The sequence below is a fragment of the Megascapheus bottae genome, chromosome 18 (assembly GCF_031878675.1).
Source record: "Megascapheus bottae isolate mThoBot1 chromosome 18, mThoBot2.hap1, whole genome shotgun sequence".
NCBI classification, from domain to species: domain Eukaryota; kingdom Metazoa; phylum Chordata; class Mammalia; order Rodentia; family Geomyidae; genus Megascapheus; species Megascapheus bottae.
In genome coordinates, this window is record NC_143526.1 from 29,976,777 (window position 1) to 30,000,114 (window position 23,338).

Below are 23,338 nucleotides of genomic sequence, written 5' to 3' on the forward strand. Positions count from 1 at the left end.
CCAAGGACAGTAAGTCCCACAACATACCCACAAAGGATCTGGGAACACAGATGCTGGCTACAGGCCAGGCACAGACCACAACCTTACACCCAGTGTCAGCCTAAGGTGACCACTCCAGAACCACAAAAGCGCACTCTAAACACAAAGACCACGCAGGGCTCTGCCTCGCAGTGAGGGGCAACACAGACAAGTTAGCTTTTGCCCAGGCTTAACATCTTGATTTTTTCCCAGGTCAGACTTCCCTGCCAATCCCACCCAAGTAAACAGAAGTCTCATCTACTTCACTTTTTTCTTTTTTTCTTTTTTGTCAGTTGTAGGGCTTTGAACTCTGGACCTGGGCACTGTCTCTGAGCTCTTCAGCTCAAGGCTAATGCTCTACCACTTGAGCCACAGCACCACTTCCAGTTTTCTGGTAGTTAGAGATACGTATCTCACAGACTTTCATGCTCGGGCTGGCTTTGAACTGTGACCTCAGATCTCAGCCTCCCGAGTAGCCAGGATTATAGGTATGAGTCACTAGCGCCTGGCTTCTACGCCACTTTTCTAACCAGACAGTTGGCACACTATTTTTTTCCTTTTTGACTCATGTGTAAGTGTGTATGTGGATACACAAGTGCTTACACTTTTTTGAGGCATAGTCTTACTGTATACTTTGAACTCGTAGCTCTCCTTCAGCCTCCCAAAGTGAGATTACAGTTGTGTACTCCAAAGCCCAACTCATTCTTAATTTCTTCCTCTCACCAATACGCCAGGCCTTGCTGATTCTGCCTCTCCCATGTGTGCTCCCCTCCTTTCCCTCCTGATACAAGTCACCCTCATTACCGCCAGAGCAGCTGGGCTCCCAGCTTCTGCTCTTTTATATATGTGTGCACAGTGCCTGGAATTGAATCTAGTGCCCTACGTATGCTAGGTAAGTACTCTTACATTAAGCTCTCCCCTGCCCTCATATTACTTAGCAACTGAGTAGGGACTTGAACCATAGTTTCTCTAGGTTATATCTTGTAGTTGTTCTCATGACATCCAGGGTACAAAACAACTGCAGTATTGAATAGACCAAAAACCACCAATGGGAACAGATTCCTGAGTATTCCTATTCCATAGTATTCTCCACAACTCCAAATGCTCTCAGACCTGAGCACAGCTAAACAACAAGTCCACAGGCAAATTACACAGACGACAGTGCAACAATAGGCGGCTGGGTCTCTGGCAGCAAATAAAAACGTCAAATGGCTCCCACCCCACTCCCCAAATACTTATCTGTAGAGGAAATGGTTAGAAGCACTAACTTGGCAAAAATGAAATGAAAGTAGAGAGGCAAAGGGGCTGACGGTTTAAGTAAATTTAATGATTTAATGATTGCTCATGATGCAGCAGAGATGCATTTTTCCATCACTATAGTGGCTTCACCACTTGCAGCTTGACTTGCAAACTTCATTGCTTTTTTCTTTAATGACCAATCAAGCCTCTCTCCTGTTGGAAAGGACTGGTCAGTCCACTGAGGCCAGCCGCTCAGGTCAGCAGTATGTTGAGAAGCCCTTCAGAGTGGTCCTACAGAGTCCGTGTCCCCTGAGGGTCTGGGAGCTCGCAGAGGTGATCTAAAAGCAAACCAATCAGAAGAAGGCAAGGTAAACAGAATATGTGGAGCCTCTGTAGGAGAGGCTACCAGCAGAGAATGCCATTCCTGTGTCTCCAACCTTGGGGGAAATGTCTCACAGAATGGCAATACATATAATGGAAAAGTCAATTCCAGGTCCTCAAACAGCTGCTTTTTGCTCTTCTCTTGGGAAATGACTCCTCCCCAGGGTTAACCACAAGATATGGATAGGAGCTTCCCAGCAGTCCCCACCTCCCAGCCCCTGGGGTGAGCTAGAGCCAAGCTGGGCTAGTTAAATCTATCTTTAGGATACCTATCTCCATAACTTGATGAGAAATATTTCTCTTTCCTCTCTGATTATGGGCTGAAATGCCCATAAATGGTTACATTTATCACAAACCCATCCATTAGTAAATATTTACTGAGTGCTTACTGTTTACTAGGAATTAGCCTAAGGGCTGGATACAGAAACAGATACCCTCAGATGCCCAGGCCCAGGGGTAGAGTGGTAACCCTGAGCTAAAGAGCTCTAGGACAGCACCCAAGCCTAGAGTTCAAGCCCCAAGACCCAGCAACAACAACAAAAAAACTTTATTCATCTACACTATCCACACCAACACTTATTTCACCATACAAAATGCCCAAAGCAAATCTTACCTTCACCATAACATAGTCCCCAGGCTGGGCTCTGACTGTGAGCTCAGGATTAGTGACATCTTCCATCTCTACATCAGGAAAGATCACCTTAAGGTTTCCATCGTTCCGGCCACACAGCTCAGTGGAAGAGCGCTTGCTGAGCTGCAGAAATATATTAAAAAAAAAAAAAAAAAAAGACAATAGTTTTTTAACAGTCCTAAGTTCTAGGAGAGCCCCAGTATCATATACACACACACACAAAAAAAAAAAATTCACCTGCATTTCTATAAAATAGCAATGACGTATTTCTGAATGGGTAATACAAAACATATATAGGACTTGGACAGGTACTAGTGGCTCACACCTATAATCTGAGCAATCAGAAGGCTGAGATCTGAGGACAAAGCCAGCACAATCAGAAACAGTCTGTGGGACTCTTATCTCCAGTTAAACACCAAAAAAACCCTCGAGACAGCACTCAGATGCCTAATTCAAGCCCTAGAACCCATATTTTAAAAAAAAGACAACTATCTACCTGGACATTAATGGTTCAAGCCTGTAATCCTAGCTTCTCAAGAGGCTGAGATCTAAGAATCATAGTTCAAAGCCAGCCTGGACAGGAAAGTCCATGAGACTCTTACTTCCAATTAACCACCAGAAAAACCTGGAGGTGGAGCTGTGGCTCAAAGTGGTAGAGTGCTATCCTTCAGCAAAAGAAAACTAAGGGACAGCACCCAAGTCCCGAGTTTAAACCCATGATCAACACAACAAAAAACACAGAGACAGCACCCAAGCCCTGAGTTCAAGCCCCACAACTGAGCAAAAGAGGAAAAAAAAAATCTATCTAAATGAAGGAGAGACATATATATTGTAAAAACAAAAATAAGGTATATGCATGTGGCCTCACCCCCTCCACCAGCACCAGCTGGGTACAACCCACGGAGGTTTTATTGGCTTTTAAAGCTTCTTCTCGGAAGACATTAATAAGCTCCTCCAAACGCCTTAATTTTACTTCTTCTGGGACATCATCCTTTAGTCTGTGATATGCCCGGGTCTTCTATTAATTGAAAAAAAGAAAATGAAGGTCATTAAAGACTTGGAGAATCCATTCATAATGCTCAGAAAAGGAATATATCCATTCTACCTACAAGTTACAGACACATGTACAGACAAATGTACAAGTATGAACCTAGAGATTTCTTTATTTCTCTCTTCTGGGAGCATTCCATAAGAAAAAGGTAACTCAGAAGTAGAATCAGTTTTGCAGGAATCAAATTCTAAATCTGCCATATTATAATCACCTAAAGTTGCTCTTGACAAACACCCTAGGGTTAATATAGGACATACATTAAAAGATTCATGTACAAGTTTATTCACCAGCATGGTTATAAACCAATCTAAATGCTTACCAAGAGGTACCTAGTAAATTACAACCTACCTACACAATGAAGTATTATAAAGCTATCAATAAGAGCGACAGCTGGGGGGGGGAGGGGCTAGGAGTTTGGCCTAGGGTCAAGTGTTTGCCTAGCATGCATGAAGATCTGGATTTGATTCCTCGGTACTATACACATAGAAAAAAGCTGGAACTGGTGCTGTGGCTTAAGTGGTAGAGCTCTAGCCTTGAGAAAATCCAAGGACAGGGCTCAGGCCCTGAGCTCAAGCCCAGGACTAGCAAAAAAAAAAAGAGTGATAGCTCTGGGTTGGGAGCATGGCCTAGTGAGAGAGTGTTCACCTTGCATGCATGAGTCCTGGGTTCTATTCCTGGGTAGCACATACACAGAAAAAGGACTGTGGCTCAAGCAGTAGATCGCTAGCCTTAAGAAAGCCCAAGGACAGTACCCAGGCTTTGAGTTCAAGCCCCAGGACTGGCCAAAAAAAAAAAAAAAAAAGTGATAGTTCATCCTAACTACTCAGGAAGCTAAGATCTGAGTATTCTGGCTCAAAGTCAACCAAGGTAAAAAGTCCAAGAAACTTGATTTCCAATTAGCCAACAAAAAAAAACAGATTGGAGGTATGGCTCAAGTGGTAAAATATCAGCTATGGAAAAGCCAAGTGAGCACATGAGGCCCTGGGTTCAAGCCCTAGTATTAGCAAGCATGTGTGTGTGTGTGTGTGCAAGAATGGTAGCATTAAAGCTAAAGCTAGTCATGGTGCATATATAACTAACTCCAGCACTAACGATGCTGTAGGAAAATTTTGAGTTAGAGACCAGCCTGTACTACATAGTGAAACTTATCTTGAAAGGAAAAAGAAAGAAAGAAAGAAAAGAAAGAAAGAAAGAAAGAAAGAAAGAAAGAAAGAAAGAAAAAAGAAAAGAAAGAAAGAAAAAAGAAAAGAAAAGAAAAGAAAGGCTAAATGTAATATAATAGATAAGAGTTTAATAGAAGCTGGACTCTGGTGGCTCAAGTCTATAATCCTAGCTACTCAAGAAGCTGAGATCTAAAGACTGCAGTTCAAAGCCAGCCTGTCCATGAGACTCTTATCTCCAATAAGCTACTCAGAAAAGGTTAGAAGTGGCACTGTAGGGGCCTGGAGTTTGGCCTAGTGGTAAAGTGCTTGGCTAGCATGCACGAAGACCCGGGTTCAATTCCTTGGTACCACATACATAGAAAAAAGCCAGAAGTGGTGCTGAGGCTCAAGTGGTAGAGCTCTAGCCTTGAGAAAGTCCAAGGACAGTGCTCAGGCCCTGAGTTCAAGCCCAGGATTGTCAAAAAAAAAAAAAAAAAAAAGTGGCATTGTAGAGCATTAGCCTTGGGCACAAAGAGACTCAGGGACAGTGCCAAGACCTATTCAAATCCTAGGAGCAGAAATAAAAAAGTTTAACGGAAAAAGGAGAGTCCCCTCAGCCCAACCCAAGCTGATGAGAATGCCCAGCAGCTCTCTGTCCCAAGCTCACCTGCCTCATGCTATATGCAAAGAGGAAGCCCATGTTGTACTGAACATCTTGAAGCAGCGACACTGTCTGCAGGTGATCTTCCTCTGTCTCCCCACAAAAGCCAGCAATGAAGTCACTGCTGAGGCTCACACCTGTCACACACAACAAAAGGTTAAGGATAGCAGTGTATGCTGTTGCTTTCCTTCTAGAGGTGCTGTGGGTAAACACAGGGAGCCAGCCTAGACAAAAAAGTGTGTGAGGCTGGGAGTTTGGCCTAGTGGTAGAGTGCTTGCCTAGCATGCACAAAGACCAGGGTTCGATTCCTTGGTACCACATATGTAGCAAAAAGCCAGAAGTGGTGCTGTGGCTCAAGTGGTAGAGCCCTATCCTTGAGAAAATCCAGGGACAGTGCTCAGGCCCTGAGCTCATGCCCAGGACTGGCAAAAAAAAAAAAAAAAAAGTGTGTGAAGTTTATCTCCAACTAACCAGCAAAAAGCCAGAAGTAGAGTATGGTTCAAGTAGTGGAGCACCAGCTTTAAGCAAAAAAGCTAATGACTGCTTATATAGTGGCCATGCACAGCTGGAGGCCCTTCTATTGGATCCTTTCTACCTGGGAACCCCTAGCCTGCAATTTCCCTTCTGATCGGACCCCTCCCACCTCAGAGCTCAGTATTTCTTAATGTACCTGGAATAATCTCTCTGATATGGTGAACAAGCTCCACATAAGCTTCTCTTGAATATCTGCAACAACAACAAAAAAAAAAAATAAGAGAAAAAAAAACTTAAGACATACCTATACATACCTATCTTCAAACAGATACTATAAAGACACTGTACACGTAATCATTTCCACACAACAAATCAGGAACAAGTAGTCAAAGAGCCCTTCCAGCCAATTACTACCTAATCCAGCCTATTACTTTACATTTTTATTTTCTAAGCCAAGACAAATTCAATATTTAAGAAGCTCTCTAAAACACTGCCATTTTGGAAAACAAAGGCAAGTAGTAGCACTATACCATCTGCCTTGGCTTATACCTGCTCTATCTTACCTTTGCAGTACTTACAGTCCTCACAGTAAAGAAATACACTACATACTCAAGACCTTCATACTCAAGACCTTCAAAGATTGAAATTTCAGAGTATGCAACACAGTAGGTACTTAAAGAATATTAACCCCAACAATAAAATACAATTTTAAAAAAAGAATATAATTTGTTAAACAAATGAAAGTAAGTGGCCCATTTTTCTGTTTATGAGCAAGTTTGAATGCTATAAGTATAATTATATGACAAACATTACTAAGCAGAGACCATGTACTATGTACTATGTTATGTTACCTTTTTTGGGGGGGGGTCTGGTGCTGTCCCTCAGCTTTTTGATTCAAGACTAGTGCTTAACCATATGAGCCACAGCTCCACTTCTGATGCATAAAAGTCTCATAGACTTCCCTTCCCTGGCTGTCATGGAACCTCGATCTTCAGACTCAGCCTCCTAACTATGTAGAATTATAGGCCTAGGCTACAGGTGCCAGCTCTGTACTACGTTCATAGCTACACACTGTTTGGTCATTAAAGAAATGTTAAAATGCCAGGCACAGTGGCTCACGCCTGTCATCCTAGCTACTCAAGAGGCTGAGATCTGAGGATTGAGGTTCAAAGCCAGCCCAGGCACAAAAGGACTTGAGACTCTTATCTCCAATTAACCTCTAGAAAATGGGAAGTGGGGCTTGGCTCAAGGAAGGGAAGTAGACTTGAGCTGAAGAGCTCAGGGACAGCGCCCAGGCCATGTTCACACCCCAGGACCCACCCAAAAAAAAAAAAGGTATGGAATGTCTTACCCTCTCCTCATGGCAGCTAGTACTCGGCTACTTCCACTCTGCGCTGGTAGATGGATCTGCTTACAAATGTTGTCTCTCTCACGGATCAGCTGCAGAACCTGATTAAACATAACACACTTGGGTCACCCAGTTCTCACTTCAGCATCCTGCTAAAAGGAATATCACACTCATTTCCTGCTCCCCCACCCCGACTCCACCCTCACCCCACCCCCAATAGTCTTCAAGGATACTCCAATCAAACAAATTGATTCCATGGGGGTGCCCGGCTGGACTCTCTGCATTTAAGAGATGGAGGCAGGAAGATCACAAGTACAACACCAGACTAAGCTATACACCAAGAGTCTGTCTTTAAAGATGCAAAAAGAGAAGAGAAGAAGGAAGGGAAGAAATGGATAGCTGATTACAGCTAGAGAGCCAAGTGCTGATGGCTCATGACCGTAACCCTAACTAATCAGGAAGCTGGGATCTGAGGATAATGGTTCTAAGTCAGCCCCAGCTGAAAAGTACCCGTTAAGACTTTTTTTTTGTAATTAATAGAAGGGTTACATTATATTCACCAGATAGAAGACGCATTACTTCACAAACATTGATACCCCTTTTCATGTTTTTGTCCCCATTTAATACCCAATTAACTACCAGAAAACTGGAAGTGGAGCTGTGGCTCAAAGTGGTAGAGCACTAGCTTGAGCAAAAAAGCTCAGGGACAGTGCCCAGGCCCTGAGTTCAAGCCCCAGGACCTGTACAATAAAAATAAAAATAAATAGCTTTTACAACTCAGTAAGCAGACCAGTAATGGAGGAGAAAAAAGGTAGGGTGGGGCCAAAATATAGACATTTCACCAAAACAAAATACTTATCCAGGCTGCGTATTGGTGGCTCACACCTGTAATCCTAGCTACTCAGGAGGCAGAGATCTGAGGATCAAGATTTGAAGAAAGCCCCGGCAGGAAAGTCCATGAGACTCTTATGTCCAATAAATACTCAGAAAAAAGTTGAAAATGGTACTGTGGTTCAAGTAGTAGAACACTAGCCTTGAGCAAAAGAAAATCAGGAATATCACCTAGGCCCATAGTTCAAGTCCTAGGACCAGCCAAAAAAAAAATCATCCAAAAGAAAATTTTACATGTGAGCAGCTACCTATTCAATGCCTGCTAAGTCTAATAGATTATACTGATTTCACCATATCCCAAATACAAGATAATCTTTCCCACTTTGGTAGTACTAGGGTTTGAACTCAGGGCCTGTGTTTGAACTATACTCCCAGCCCTTTTCACTTTAAAGTATTTTTCATACAGGGTGCCAGTTGTTCATGCCTGCAATCCTAGCTACTCAGAGGGCTGAGATCTGAGGATTGCAGTTCAAAGCCAACCTAGGCATGAAAGTCCGTGAGACTCTAGTCTCCAATTAACCACCAGAACACTGGAAGTGGTGCTGTGGCTCAAGTGACAGAGTGATGGTCTTGAGCTGAAGAGCTCAGGGACAGCACCCAGGCCCAGAGTTCAATATCCACAACCCACTATATATACACATATATATTTTTTTAATAGAGTCTTATGCATCCCCACCATCCCCTAACCTATGCCTCCCACAGAGCTAGAACATGCACCACCCTCTCCAGCTTGTTGGTTGAGGTAAGGTCTCACTAGCTCTTTGCCAGAGTTGATCTCAACCTTTCATACTCCCAAATTCGCCTTCCTTCCAAGTGGGTGGACTACAGCATGTGCCACCACACACAGTTCTCCTAAGGTAGCTGTTAATCAAGCTTACAGACGAAGATGCCAAGTTCGAAAGCTACACATCGCCCACATTGTCTAGTAAAACAGAATACGAGTTGAGATTTGGATTTCCTTTTTCTTTAAGATTTATTTTTAGGGGCTGGGAATGTGGCTTAGTGGTAGAATGCTTGCCTAGCATATATGAAGGCCAAGGCTTGATTCCGCAGTACCACATAAATAGAAAAAGCCAGAAGTGGTGCTGTGGGTTAAGTGGTAGAGTGCTAGCCTTGAGCAAAAATAGAAGGTCAAGGGCAGTGCCCAGGTCCTGAGTTCAAGCTCCAGGACTAGCAGGAAAAAAAATTATTTTAAAGTCCTATATTAGGACTCAAAGTTGGTACCTGACACTTTTACTCATTGGCAGTCTACCAACGAAACCCACACCTCAAACCTCTACATTTCTTTTTATCAGCAGATATCAGTGGTACAAGGGAAAAAATTTCACTGTGACATTTCCATGCAAAATGCAATATGTCCTGACCAAACCCACCCACTCCATCTCTTTCCCCTCTATTGTACTTCTCTCTCTCTCTCTCTCTCTCTCTCTCTCTCTCTCTCTCTCTCTCTCTCTCTCTCTCTCTCATATTTTATTTTTTATTGTCAGGTTAATGTATAGGGGTTACAGTTACATTTACCAAGTAGTAGGTGCATTACTTCTCACACATTAATAACCCCTCTCATGTTTTTGTCCCCATTTCCTTTCCCCAACCCCCTCTCACTATTTTTTATTTTATTTATTTTTTGCTAGTCTTGGGGCTTGAACTCAGGGCCTGAGCACAGTCCTGAGGCTTTTTCTCAAGGCTAGCACTTTGCCACTTGAGCCACAGCACCACTTCCAGCTTTTTCTATGTATGTGGTACCGAGGAATCAAACCCAGGTCTTCATGCATGCTAGGCATAGCACTCTTACCACTAGGCCAAAGTCCGGGCCCGCTCCCTCCCTCCCTCCCCGCCCCTTCTTTGTGACAGGGTCTCACTATTTCACCCAAGCTAACCTGGAATTTACAATCCTCTTGCCCTCCAAGTGCCAGTATTACAAACATGAACCCCCATACCTGGCAAGACCAAGGATTTGAACCAGGTCTGTCTCAGGCTAAAGTCTTGTCTCCTTGCTGTCCCCCAAATACTATTACCATTACCAACACTCAGCTGCCCATACTGCAGTGAATTACAGGTCTCAGTATCAATCCTAACTGCACTCTATCATTGGAGCCCTTTGTGAAGAGCCACTAGTTCCACAGGACTCTCTAAGCAGGGTGCTGGGTCTGCTGAATCTGCCAGGTCCACCCTAAGGCACCTCCTCGGGACATCAATACCAGTTTATCACATGGATACCGAGGACACTCACTTCATCAGGAAAATCCTTGGGGTGGGGAGAGGTGAAACGGATCCGCATTTCAGGATCTATTCTGGAAACCTGATCCAGAAGGTAAGAGAAACGAAGCCCCCCTTGTTTGCTTTTATAGTTGGCAGAGAAGCCTTGGCTGAGGTTGGTAGATGTTGTGTTGTTGAACTGGACCTCTGAATTGTCCCGAAAACTATTAACATTCTGACCAAGAAGGGTGACTTCTTTCAGGCCCTAAGAAAGGCAGAATATGTGAGAAGCAGGTTAAAAACATATTGAGTACTCATTGAAAATTAAATGAACCTGTTAAGAGCCACCTAAACATATGTTCTATTTTTAGTGCAGTTATTTCATACTTATGGAAGAATTTAAAAATATTAAATAAAAATTAAGAGAACTTGCCGGGCGCAGTGGCTCCTGCCTGTAATCCTCGCTACTCAGCAGGCTGAAATCTGAGGCTTGAGGTTCAAAGCTAGCCCGGGCACAAAAGAACCGGAGACTCTTATCTCTAATTAACAAGTCCCAAATGGTCATCCAGGTATTTCTATCTAGCCAGACACTGTCCTAAAAATGGTACAACTTAGAGGAAGCAAGGGCTGCAAAACCAAAAAAGCTGTCCTCCACCTCTCAAAGGAGATTCATAGGAAGAGAGCCTGGGGAACTCACCTGCTCAGAGAGCTTCCTCACTTCCTCCAGAATGGAGGCAACAGGCCGACTTCTCTCTCGGCCACGGGTGAAAGGAACGATGCAGTAGCTGCACATGTTGTCACAGCCCCTCATGATAGACCTGGAAGTGAGTACCAGAACTTAGGTTACAGCAGAGCACTTAGCAGGACCTCCAAGGAACAAGTCATGCTCCCTTGGGATTTTTCTCACTCTGAATCCTTTGATCTCCATACTCACCCTGGACCAATCCGAACTCTACAAAGCATTAGGCAGATACTTTTTAAAGACTACTATCTAATCACAGACTATAAAGCAAACTATAACCAGTGGACAGACATAGTGGTAATCTAAGGAAGCACAGTGGTGAGGGGACTCAGAACAGACTTGCCACAGGTGGACTTTCTACTGTTTGGAGATTGTTTGTGCTGGTACGCGGGCTTACTTAGGGCTTGCATGCTGTCCCTAAACTTTTTCACTCAAGGCTACTCTCTACCACTAGTCACATCTCTACTTGCTGGTTAATTGGAGGTAAGAGTCTCATGGACTTTTCTGTTTGAATCCTCAGATTACAACCTCCTGAGTAACTCCTGAGCCACAGGTATCTAGACTTTCTACTGCTTTTAGAGACCTAATACTTTCATATTGAGGCAACAAAAACCAATGTTATGGCAATACAGGAATCTGCATTTGTCATGCACTCCATATCTAACAACTATCTAAGTTCAATCACTCTTTCATCTGTATTCTGTCTATGCAAGCCTCAGTGTATCTTACAGAATTTTCTAGGTATATTCACTAAGGAATCATTTAATAAATACTATTATTTTTACTCCAGTGACAGAATAAGACAGCCATTAAAATGAACAGAGGTTAGTGCCAGTGGCTCATGCCTGTAATCCTAGCTACTCAGAAGGCTGACATCTGTGGATCATGGTTCAAAGCCAGCTCAAACATTAAAGCCCAGGAGATTCTTAGCTCTAATTGACCACCAGAAAATCAAAAGTCGCACTGCGGTTTAAAGTGGTAGAACAGAAGCTTTGAGCAAAAGTGCTCAGGGACAGTGTGCAGGCCCTGAGTTCAAGTCCTATGACCAGCAATAATAACAAAAACAGAGAGCGAATATTAGGTACATTGCAGGTCACAAGCACTCAACTCTGCTGCTGTAGTAGCAAAAGCAAACAAGGTCATTTTAACTGAATGGGCATGGCTGGCTGTGTTCCAATAAAACCTGAGCTACAAAAAATAAGCGGCAAGACCCATTAATGAAAACTTACTGTCGTAAGTTAGCCATAGACTCAGATTCATATAATCCTAACTACTCAGAAGATTGAGATGTGAGAATCACAGTTCAAAACTAGCCTGGGCAGGAAAGTTCATGAGACTCTTATCTCCAGCTAATCAGGAAAAAGCCAGAAGTAGAGATGCGGCTCAAGTGGTAGAGAATCAGCTTTGCTTGAGAAAAAAAAAAAAAAGCAAAAGTTCAAGATTCTGAGCTAAAGCCTCTGAATTTAAGTTTCAATACCAGCATGCGTGCGCACACATGCGCACACACACACACACACACACACACTTACCATAGTAAATTAGAAAAAGTTACAAAACTAAGTACAGGACCAATCTTCACAAATTCAATCTTCACAAATTCATATACAAAGCACACATACATCATAAAGGTAAAGGACAAGAATATTATAGCCAGGCACAGTGGCTCATGCCTGTAAAATCCTAGCTACTCAGGAGGCTGAAATCTGAGGATCGCGGTTCAAAGCCAGCCCAGGCACTAAAGAATGTGAGACTCTTATCTCCAATTAACCCCTAGAAAACGGGAAGGGGGGCTGTGGCTCAAGGGTAGGGGGGTAGCTTTGAGCTGAAGAGCTCAGGGACAGTACCCAAGCCCACAGTTAAAGCCCCATGACCAAAAAAAAAATGATGGGGCAGGGAGTGTGGCCTAGTGGTAGAGTGCAAATCTAGCATGCAAGAAGCCCTGGTTCAATTCCTTGGTACCATATACACAGGGCAGGGGAAGGGGGGAGCCAAAAGTGGTCCTGTGGCTCAAGTAATAGAGCACTAGCTTTGAGAAAGCTCAAGGACAGTGCCCAGGCCCTGAGTTCAAGCCCCAGGACTGGCAAAAACATAAATAAATAAAAGGCTTTTCTTATATTTTGTCTGTCAGAAAGATTTTGCTATGTGGCCAGGATTGACCTAGAATTCATGGTCCTCTTGCCTTAACCTCCCACAGGCTAAGATCACAGGCATGTACTGCCATTCTCAGCTGATAAGGAAATCATTTTTAAGCCAGGAGAGTCTGGTATATTTTCTGAAGTGAAGAAAAGAGAAAGAGTATAAAGCAGCTTACTACTAAGTCAGAGGGCAGGAAGACTCCTACCCTCATGACTGTGTATCAGGGGAAAGTTCTGCAAGGGTTATAGAGGAAGCTGGAGGAGTGACACAGGAGATTGGGCTGACGGGCATGAAGGAGTCTTACCAGTTTTGGTATTTTGTACTATCTCAGATGCATCCAGCACTTTTCTTTCTTTCTGCTTTTGTTTTTGTTAGTCATGGGGCTTGAACTCTAGGCCGGGATGCTGTCCCTGAGCTCTTCAGCTCAAGGCTATCGTTCTACCACTTGAGCCACAGTACCACTTCTGGCTTTCTGGTAGATAACTGGAGATCAGAGTCTCATGGACTTTCATGTCCAGGCTGGCTTTGAACCATAATCCTCAGATCTCAGTCTCCTTAGTAGCTAAGATTACAGGCGTGAGCCACCAGTACCTGGCATTTTTTTTATCTTTTAATAACAAAGCTAACCTGTTTAACAGTGAGAAGGAAAAGAAAAGTTCAATGCTGGGGTTTTGGGCAGTCACTCACACAAAGGCAGACGTGGCACTGGGGCTCGTCTGCACTGGCATGACATCTGCGTAGGTCTCGTCCAAGGAGAGCAGCACGTTGGCAGCTTGTTGGCCTGACTCGGCAACAGCCAGCAGCCGGGGAAGGTCCCGATAGGCATCTGGACCAGCCAAGAGATCCACTATTTTCTCCCGGTGGAGGATCTCCTCCTTCAGCCTCTCAGCCATGCAGCCTAGGAGGAGAAGTTCCAAATTTTACCTGCTCTGTGGTTTCTCTCAGTACCCATTATCTCTACCTTGAAGTTAGTACCGTTCTTCAAATTGGACCCCTAACACTGCAACTTCCTGAATTAAAAACAAAACAGTGCCAAGAGTGCGGCCTAGTGGTAGAGTGCTTGCCTAGCATTCATGAAGCCCTAGAGTCGATTCCTTGGTACCACATACACAGAAAAAGCCAGAAGTAGTACTGTGGATCAAATGGCATAGCTCTAGCCTTGAGAAAGCTCAAGGACAGTGCCCAGGCCCTGAGTTCAAGCCCTAGGACTGGCAAAACAAAACACAAAAACTTCTAGGAAAAAAGGTTTATCGCAACTCAATTAAATAGATGGGGGCTGGGGTGGGGGGGGATTGGGGAAGGGGAGGAAGCATCCAAAGTCTTCTTTTAAAAAACACAGCTGGAGGGGCCTGGAGCAAGGCCTAGTGGTAGAGAGCTTGCCCAGCATGCATGTAAACCCAGGTTAGATTCCTTGGTACTACATAAACAGAAAAATCCAGAAGGGGTACTGTGTCTTAAGTGGTAGAGTGCTAGCCTTGAAAAAGCCCAAGGACAGTGCCCAGGCCCTAAGTTCAAGCCCCCGGACTGGCAAAAAAAATAAAAATAAAAAACCACAGCTAGAGATCAAATCCAGGCCCTCCTACATGCTACCACTGAGCTCTATCCCTAATAAGCTCTGAAGCCTCTCAACTTAGGTAGAGTAGCTCATATCTGTAATCCTAGCTGCTTGACAGTCTGAAATCATTGGGTACAGTGGCTCACATCTGTAATCCTACTCAAGAGACTGAGAGCTGAGGATCATGGTTCAAAGCTATCCCAGGCACTAAAGTCTATAAGACTCTTATCTCCAATTAACCACCAGAAAACTAGAAGTGACACTGGCTCAAGAGGTAGGGCAGTAGCCTTGAGCTAAAGAGCTTAGGGATAGCACCCAGGCCCAGACTTTAAGGCCTACAACCGACAGGATGAAAAAAAGAGTCTGAAATCTCAGGCTCCAATCCCAAGGCAGCATTGGCAGAATAACTTACAAGATTCCTTCTCTAATTAGCCAGAAAAATACCAGATTGGAACCATGGCTCAAGTGGTAGAATACCAGCCAAGAACACGAAAGCCAAGTAAAAGCTGGGCACTGCCAGGTGGCTCAGGTTTCAAATCCTAGCTACTCAGGAGGCTGAGATCTGAAGACTGTGGTTCAAAGTTAGCCTAAGTAGAAAAGTCATGAGAGGGGCCGGGTGTTTGGTCTAGTGGTAGAGTGCTTGCCTAGCATGTACAATTCCTTGGTTCCACCTATATAGAAAAAAGCCAGAAGTGGTGCTAAGGCTCAAGTGGTAGAGTTCTAGCCTTGGGAAAATCCAAGGACAGTGCTCAGGCCCTGGGCCGAAGCCCAGGACTAGCAAAAAAAAAAGAAAAAAAAAAAAGAAGGAAAAGAAAAGAAAGTCTCCAATTAGCTACCCAAAACCACAAGTGGAGCTGCAGCTCAAAGTGATAGAGTGCTACTACTTGAATACAAAAGCTCAGGGACAGGGCTCTGGCCCTGAGTTTAAGCTCCATGACTGATAACACCCCCCCCCCCAAAAAAAGAAAGAAAGCTGGACACTGCTAGCTTACACCCATAATCCTAGCTACTCAGGAGGCTGAGATCTGAGGACCAAAGTTCAAAGCTAGCCCAGAAGGAAAATGTGTGACACTCTTATCTCCAATTAACCACCAACAGGGCGGGGGTGGGGGGGTGGGAGGGGAGGGCATGGGGGAGCAGAAAGTGGAGTTGTGCCTTCATTAGTAGAGCACCAGCATAGAGTAAAAATGCTAACTGATAGGGCCCAGGACTTAAGTTCAAGCACCAGTACTAGCACCAAAAAAAAAAAACAAAAACACACACACATTGCTTACACTGTCAACTATGCTGCTTCTCCAGTCTCTGAACTGACCCTGTCTATTACCCCTACTACTGTGACCAGCATGAGACTCCAAGGAGAATAAACCACTTTCTGAGCATTGATGACTTCCATGTACTGTGAAAAGCCCTTTCAATGAATATTGTAGCTGCTCACATTAAGTACAGGATTTACAGGGAGTGGATGAAGTTTCTTCACATCCTGGCATCCTGGCCTCTGAAGGAAACCTTACCATACAAAGCCCCTCATCTAAAAAGAAACAAACTCTGCAAATTACCCGATACCTAGAATCCCAACCCTCAGAGGCACCCGGGAGCGGGATCGCTTTGTCTTCAAGGCTCTAAGCTGATGTAAACGGTTCCAGATAGTCTGCTCAGCCTTTTCTCTGCAGAGAGCAAAAGAGGCAAAAGTGAGCCAAAAATGAACTACAGAGCAATCCAGCAGAATAGAGCAATGGGAAGAAAACAAAACCACCTTGACCCTGTAAATGACATCTTGTGTGCAAAGCCAAATGAAGAGAATCACTTCCCTTCCATGCCACCTTCCTGCATGTCTCCAAACCCTGACAACCTTCAAACCTAAATCAAAAATAATCTACTTGGCAAAGCCTTTCCCAACTCTCTGCAGTAAGAAACTTTCCTCCCTTCACTGCCTTCTACTTCAACTGCACTTTTCCCATATTTGTAAAAGAAAATTTAATTAACTTGGGGGGTTTTTTTTGCTTAGTATTTTCTGACAATTTCAGAGCTCTCTGTAGACTGTATTAGACCCCATCGTAGACCGAGCTCTTTGAAGTCAGGCTCCCAGGAGAAAGGGTTCCTTTCTTTCTTCCTTCACTCCTTCTTTCCTTCCTTTCTCCATTTTTTGTGCCAGCCCTAGGACAAGAACTCAGGGCCTAGGCAATGTCCCTAAACTTCTTTGGCTCAAAGCTAGAGCTCTATCACTTGAGCCACAACACCTCTTCCAGCTTTTTCTGAGTAGTTTATTGGAGATAAGAGCTTCACAGACTTTTCTTCCCCAGCTGGCTTCAAACTGTAATCCTCAGATCTCAGCCTCCAGAATATGTGGATTACAGGCATGAGCCACCAGTGCCCAGTGGAAGGGTTCCTTTCTAAAACTCCCAAAATCCCAGCTAAATGTCATCAGACAGCAAAGTCCCACAGAACAAAAATGCTAGATTAATGAACAAGATGATGGTACAGCCAGCTGTGGAAACACTAATGTCTTTTACATGAAAACAAAGTTAAGAAAGAAGAAATGCTAAGCCCGGCGCAGTGGCTCACACTGTAATCCTAGCTACTCAGGAGGCTGAGATCTGAGGATCATGGTTCAAAGCCAGCCCAGGCACTAAAGACCAAGAGACTTTTTTTTGGCCAGTCCTGGGGCTTGAACTCCGGGCCTGAACACTGTCTTTGGGCTTTCTCAAGACTAGAGCGCTACCACTTGAACTACTGCATCACTTCCAGCTTTTTTCTATGTATGTGGTACCAAGGAATTGAACTGGGTCTAGTGCATGCTAGGCAAGCACTCTACCACTAGGCCAAACTCCAGGCCCAGAGTAACTCTTGTCTCCAATTACCCACTAGAAAACTGGTAGTGGCGCTATGGCTCAAGGGGTAGAGTGGTAGCCTTGAGCTGAAGAGCTCAGGGACAGAGCCCAGGCCCAGGAGTAGGGCAGTAGTCTTGAGCTGAAAAGCTCAGGGACAGAGCCCAGGCCCAGAGTTCAAGCCCCAGGACTGACCAAAAAAAGAAAGAAGACATGCTGAAGAGCTTCATGTGGCCAAGTGCTTCCTGGCCGTCTCTGATGGACGGTACTCACCTAAGTTTAGAAAAATCTCCCAGCCACTAACTACCCTCATCCAGTGTTATAACCATGTGCCATTAGTAGCAGGAAAACCTCAGGAAAAGTTAGGCAACTCAACACTCTGTTGAATCAAAGAGCCTATATATAAAGTGAGTTTGATTAGAGCCCCTCACTGAGTTAAATTAATTATTGCAGGTATAGTGCTCACGTGGAGCCCCCACAGTCCATGTCAGCAGATGTCAGCCAGCTAGGCCTAGACCACATCCAATGTGGGGAAAGCACAAGTGTCACTGGCCACTGGCTTCATAACCATAGCCAGGGTTAACCACATCCACTCCCTAGGGAAAGCAAAGAACCGTACCTTATCGAACACGTGACAAGAAGGACCACATCAGCCTGAAGGACAAGGAAAACAGAGAAATCTTATTAACTTTGAAATTAGCCATGCAGAATCATTACCTTGCAATCCTTAGCTTTTTTAAAAAAATTATGGTGAAAAATCATATACAACAAAATTTATCACTTTAATATTTGACTGTCACACAAAACCATCCCTTCAGGGTCAGGAGCTTGGCCTGGTGGTAGAGTAAGCATGCATGAAGACCTGGATTTAATTCCTCAGTATCACACACATAGAAAAAGCTGGAAGTGGTGCTGTGACTCCAGTGGCAGAGTTCTAGTCTTGAGAAAACACAAGGACAGTGCTCAGGCCCTGAGTTCCAGCCCCAGGACTGGTGGGAAAAACAAAAACAAAAACAAAATCCTTCCCCGGCAGAACAAGTTCATATTCCTCAACTAAAACTCCAAACCCTTGTATGCTAATTCCCCTCCCCATGGCTTTTTTTTTTTGGGGGGGGGGGGTGTAGGTCATAGAGCTTGAACTCAGCACTCAGCCTGGGCGCTGTCCCTTAGCTCTTCAGCTCAAGGCTACCACCCTACCCCTGGGCCTGGGTGTTGTCCCTGAGCAATTCAGCTCAAGGCTACTATCCTACCCTTGAGATAAGCCCACTTCTGTTTTCTAGAGGTTAATTGGAAATAAGAGTCTCAGGTCCTTTTGTGCCCAGGATGGCTTTGAACCTTGACCCTCAGATCTCAGCCTCTTGAGTAGCTAGAATTACAGGCGTGAGCCAACGCACCAGGCCCCAAGACCATGACCATTTTTTGATGTGAACTTCTATGTATCCCCAGCTGACCTCAAAGGCTAGCACTACCACACCCACCCCATGGGCAGTTTTTTCACTTACTTCCTTCCCTAAAGGTAAGGGTCACCACAAAACTTTTCAAGAACAGTAGAACAAAAACATACCACAATCTAATAATGCTCCAGTCAATGGAACACCTCAGCAGACTGCTCCCTTATTCTCGATGCTGCATTTAAGGACCTGTATGAACATAGACTTGTGCAGGAAACAGAAAAGCAGGAAACCCATGTACCTCTTGGAGATTGCTGGTCCGAAGGTAGCCACTCTTCTGTAAGATGGACCAGGCTATCTCTGTGTCATTTACATTCATCTGGCAGCCATAAGTTTCAAGGTAGACTGCAAAGAGAGGCAGATTCCAGGTTAGACAGGCAGAGGAGGGGTCATATGACTCAAAATATCTTCCTAAAGCCCCAGAAATACCTGAGGCAATAGGTTATCCACAAAAGTAAATCCCTATTGCCTTTGTTCTAACATCTAATATAATAGCTGTCCCTGTTTGCTCAAGGCTAACACTCTGCTACTTAAGCCACAAGTCCACTTCTGGCTTTTTTGGTAGTTAAGATAAGAGATAAGAGTCTCATAGACTTTCCTGCCCAGGCTGGCTTTGAGCTGCAATCCTCCAATCCTCAGATTTCAGCCTCCTGAGTAGCTAGGATTACAGGCATGAGGCACTGGTGTCTGGCTGAGTTTCTTTTTCTTTTTTTTTCTTTCCTTTAAAAAAATTGGCTTTAGGGCCAGGAGTTTAGCCTAGTGGTAGACTGCTTGCCTAGCATGCACGAAGACCCAGGTTTGATTTCTCGGTACCACATACATAGAAAAAAGCCAGAAATGGTGCTGAGGCTCAAGTGGTAGAACTCTAGCCTTGAGTAAGTCCAAGGACAGTGCTCAGGCCCTGAGCTCAAGCCCAGGACTTGGGCTTAAAAAAAAAAAAACAAAAAAAACTGGCTTACTGAAATATAGTACTTATACAAAAATGGCTATGCTGTGATTTCCCTGTACATATATAATATACTTTGATCATCTTCACCCCTCCTAGGAGTATCTTTATATTAATATTCTTGGCTCTGTAACTAAGCAAGGTACCCACACTGTTAACCTACAAAGCCAGTTAAAGAATCAGGCCATGGATGCTAGAAAGAAGCAAGACAGGAGAAAAGGGGAAAATGTTGTAGACGTACCTTTCCTCTGTCTTCCTAGAAGTTCTTCCACTGTGAGATAAGGGGGTGGGTCCTGCATCTCTGGAGAAGATGGCTTCTCTTGAGAGGCTGAAGCATTTCTTAAAAAATGCTGAAACGTCGGTCCAGTGGCCAGCCTGGCGCTGAAATCCTTCTGATCTCCATTCTTCTGCCTCTCTGGACCAGAATATGAAGTGCTGGGGTGATTGCTGTGTGCCCTACTGGCTTTAAGCAGGAGCCAGGACACAGAGGCCAAAGGCCACCTTACAGTCCTCTGTACTTGGAAGACACATTTTAAAGGATGCATGGCACTTCACAGCCCAAAGTCTGCAAAAGAATGAGAGACAGCACCAATACTACTGAACACCATGCACCAGGACTGCTCTGAGCACTGCCAGTATCCCAATTCATTTATTCCTCAACAACAGCAACAAAATCATGAAAAAAGGTACTCATGTTTTTGTTTTGTTTTGTTTTTGTGGAGATTGAACTCAGGGCCTGGGCACTGTCCTTGGACACTTTTTGCTCAAGGCTAGTGCTCTGCCACTTGGGCTACAACACCAATTCCAGTTTTTTCTATCTATGTGGTACCTAGGAATTGAACCCAGAGCTTTGTGCATGTGAAGTGAGCACTTGATCACTAGGCTACACTCCCAAGAGAAGGTACTCTTAACAACAACATCTCAATGCCAGGCACAGCGGCTCCAGCCTATAATTCTAGCATTCAGGAGGCTCAGATCACAGTTCAAAGCCAGCCTTGGCAGAAAAGTCTATGGGACTCTTATCTCTAATAAATCACTCCTGAGGGACTGTGGCTCAAGTGGCAGAGAACTAGCCTTGAGCACAAAGAAGGTCAGGGACAGTACCCAGATCCAGAGTTCAAGCCCCAGGACGAGCAGAAGAGAAAAAGGGGGGAAAAAAAGTCAAACTGAGGCTTTATCTCCAACTAACCAGCAAAATGCCAGGCTGGAAGTGTGGTTCAAGTGGCAAAGTGCTAGCTGAACAAGCAAGCAGGAAAGCTAGTGGAAAGTGTTGAGTTTAAACTCTGGTGCTGGAAGGTTGGGGGTGAGGGAGGCATACTTCGACTTGACACAAAGACTTGTGAACAGCAGGCTCACAGCCCAGACCTCTTTTCCTGGGGCAAACAGGAGCACTGTGGTTAACAGCAAGCAACCTACAGAGTCAGAATGTGAATCCACTGCTGCCCTGGACTCCTGTTATGCATTTCAGGGGCCATTTCTCTTTTTTTGTGGGTCATGGGGCTTGAACTCTGGGCCTGAGCTCTGTCCCTGAACTCTTCAGCTCAAGGCTACCACCCTACCACTAAGCCCCACTTTCCATTTTCTAGAGATTAATTGGAGATTAGAGTCTCTTGTTCTTTAGTGCCCAGACTGGCTTTGAACCTTGATCCTCAGACCTCAGCCTCCTGAATAGCTAGGATTACAGGCATGAGCCACCTTGACCAGCCAGGAGCCATTTCTGTATACATAAAAACTGGACTTGAAGCTTAGTATGGTGACTCACACCTGCAATTCAAGCTACCCAGAAGGCTGAGATCTGAAGATCAAGGTTCAAAGCCAGCCTGGGCACAAAAGGACCTGAGACTCTTATCTCCAATTAACCTCTAGGAATCAGGGGAAGTGAGGCTTGATTTAAAGGTAGGGTGATGGCCTTGGGCTGAAGAGCTCAGGGACAGCCCCCAGGCTGAGTTCAAGCCCCAGGACCCACCAAAAATAAATAACTGGAATTGACTCATTTGCCCCCCCCTCCACACACACACCCTAAGTCTGGTGTGAGTGACAAATCAAATGCTTTGTGTGACACAAGGGAGGAGTCTCTGTGGGGTCTCTAATTTTGATAGCTGCAATGAGGCTGGAGTAACCAACCTACATCCCCAGTCACAATCACCCCAATCACCCCCAATCGTGGCACGGTGCAAAGCAAGGCTTTCCAAAGAACAGTCCGTTTCATCTTCTCAGCTCCCCACTCCTACTCCGCAGGCAGAGAAATCAGGGTGCAGTGGAAATAGGGGGTCACACGTGACTGGGCGGCAGAGTCGGGAAGCGAGCTGGAAAGCCTGACTCCAGGTCCCAGGGCACAATCACAGGCCCTTCTTCCCGCAGAGCCCGCCAGCCCTCCTGCCTCAGGCACGAGACGCGCCACAGCGCAGGCCAACTCCAGCCCCAGGGCCGCTCACCTAAGACAGACGCCGGCTCTCCCGTCCCGGACCGGAAGTCCCGGCCCGCCGCCCGTGGAGCCCCTTCCGGCAGGTCGCCGCTGCGCGCAGAAGCCCGCGACTTTCGTTCCGTGACGACTTCCGTCCGAGGCGTCCCAGCGGAAGTGCTCCGGGCTATACGCTCCGACTACACCCCGGCTCCTGGGGGCTTTGAGGCCTCGGTGATTCACGGTGGTGAACAGGGGACCTTTCAGGGCGCAGTAGGCGACGAGCCGTGGCAGGGTCGGATCCTGAACTGTTCACGAGTCATTTATTCGGCTCACGGCCCTGGGGTCCAGTCCTGGGGCAGTGGACCAGAGGGGATGAGCACCTGCTCAAGGTCCCGGTGAGCGGTGTGAACCTGTGCAGCAGAAGGCAGGCAGGCTTGGCCTTGACTGCCTAGCCAGTCTCTGGGCGTGTGTGCCGGTCCTGGGGCCTGAACTCGGGGCCTGGGCGCTGCCCCTGAGCTTTGGTGCCCAGAGCCCGTGCTCTACCACTGAAGCCACAGCTCCAGCTCTAGATTTTTGGTGGCCCATTGGAGATGAGCGTCTCAGGGACTTGTCCAGTCTGCCTGAAAATATGGATTTTCAGATCTCAACCTTGAATCTCAGTTTTCAAATCTGAGCTTCCGGAGTAGGATTCCAGGTGTGAGTCACCAGCGCCTGGCCTGTCAGTCTGTCTGTGTGTGTGTCTCTCCTCTCTCTTTTTTTTTTTTTTTCCTTTTTTGCCGGTCCTGGGCCTTGAACTCAGGGCCTGAGCACTGTCCTTGGGCTTTCTCAAAGCTAGAGCTCTACCACTTGAGCCACTTCTGGCTTTTTTTTTTTTTTTAATGTCTGTGGTACCGAGAACTCAAACCTGGGTCTTCATGCATGCTACGCAAGCACTCTACCACCCCCTCTCTCCTTTCTTTGTCTCTCCTTTCTGCTCTTAGTAGTGTGTCTATGTTCAAGCCAAGGCAAGAGGATTTCTTGAGGGGGGCCGGGAGTTTGGCCTAGTGGTTAAAGTGCTTGCCTAGCATGCATGAAGACCCGGGTTCGATTCCTCGGTACCCCACATACATAGCAAAAAGCCAGAAGTGGTGCTGAGGCTCAAGTGGTAGAGCTCTAGCCTTGAGAAAGTCCAAGGACAGTGCTCAAGCCCTGAGCTCAAGCCCAGGACTGGCAAAAAAAAAAAAAAAAAGAGGATTTCTTGAGCCCAG

General features: G+C 45.4%; 1 protein-coding gene across 1 annotated transcript; it reads right to left on the reverse strand.

The window, feature by feature from the left end:
- Positions 1-1,324: 1,324 nt before the first annotated feature.
- Positions 1,325-22,187, reverse strand: Cdk5rap1 (CDK5RAP1 mitochondrial tRNA methylthiotransferase). Its single transcript, XM_090352179.1, has 14 exons — positions 22,123-22,187; positions 19,929-20,252; positions 18,983-19,086; positions 17,910-17,944; positions 16,029-16,129; positions 13,598-13,808; positions 10,730-10,850; positions 10,067-10,297; positions 6,949-7,046; positions 5,794-5,849; positions 5,130-5,260; positions 3,138-3,287; positions 2,252-2,392; positions 1,325-1,595 (listed from the first exon to the last, which is right to left on the reverse strand). Exons 2-14 carry the CDS (start codon positions 20,230-20,232, stop codon positions 1,515-1,517), a joined length of 1,764 nt encoding a protein of 587 aa, XP_090208305.1. The 5' UTR covers positions 20,233-20,252; positions 22,123-22,187; the 3' UTR covers positions 1,325-1,514.
- Between the last annotated feature and the right edge of the window lie 1,151 nt (positions 22,188-23,338).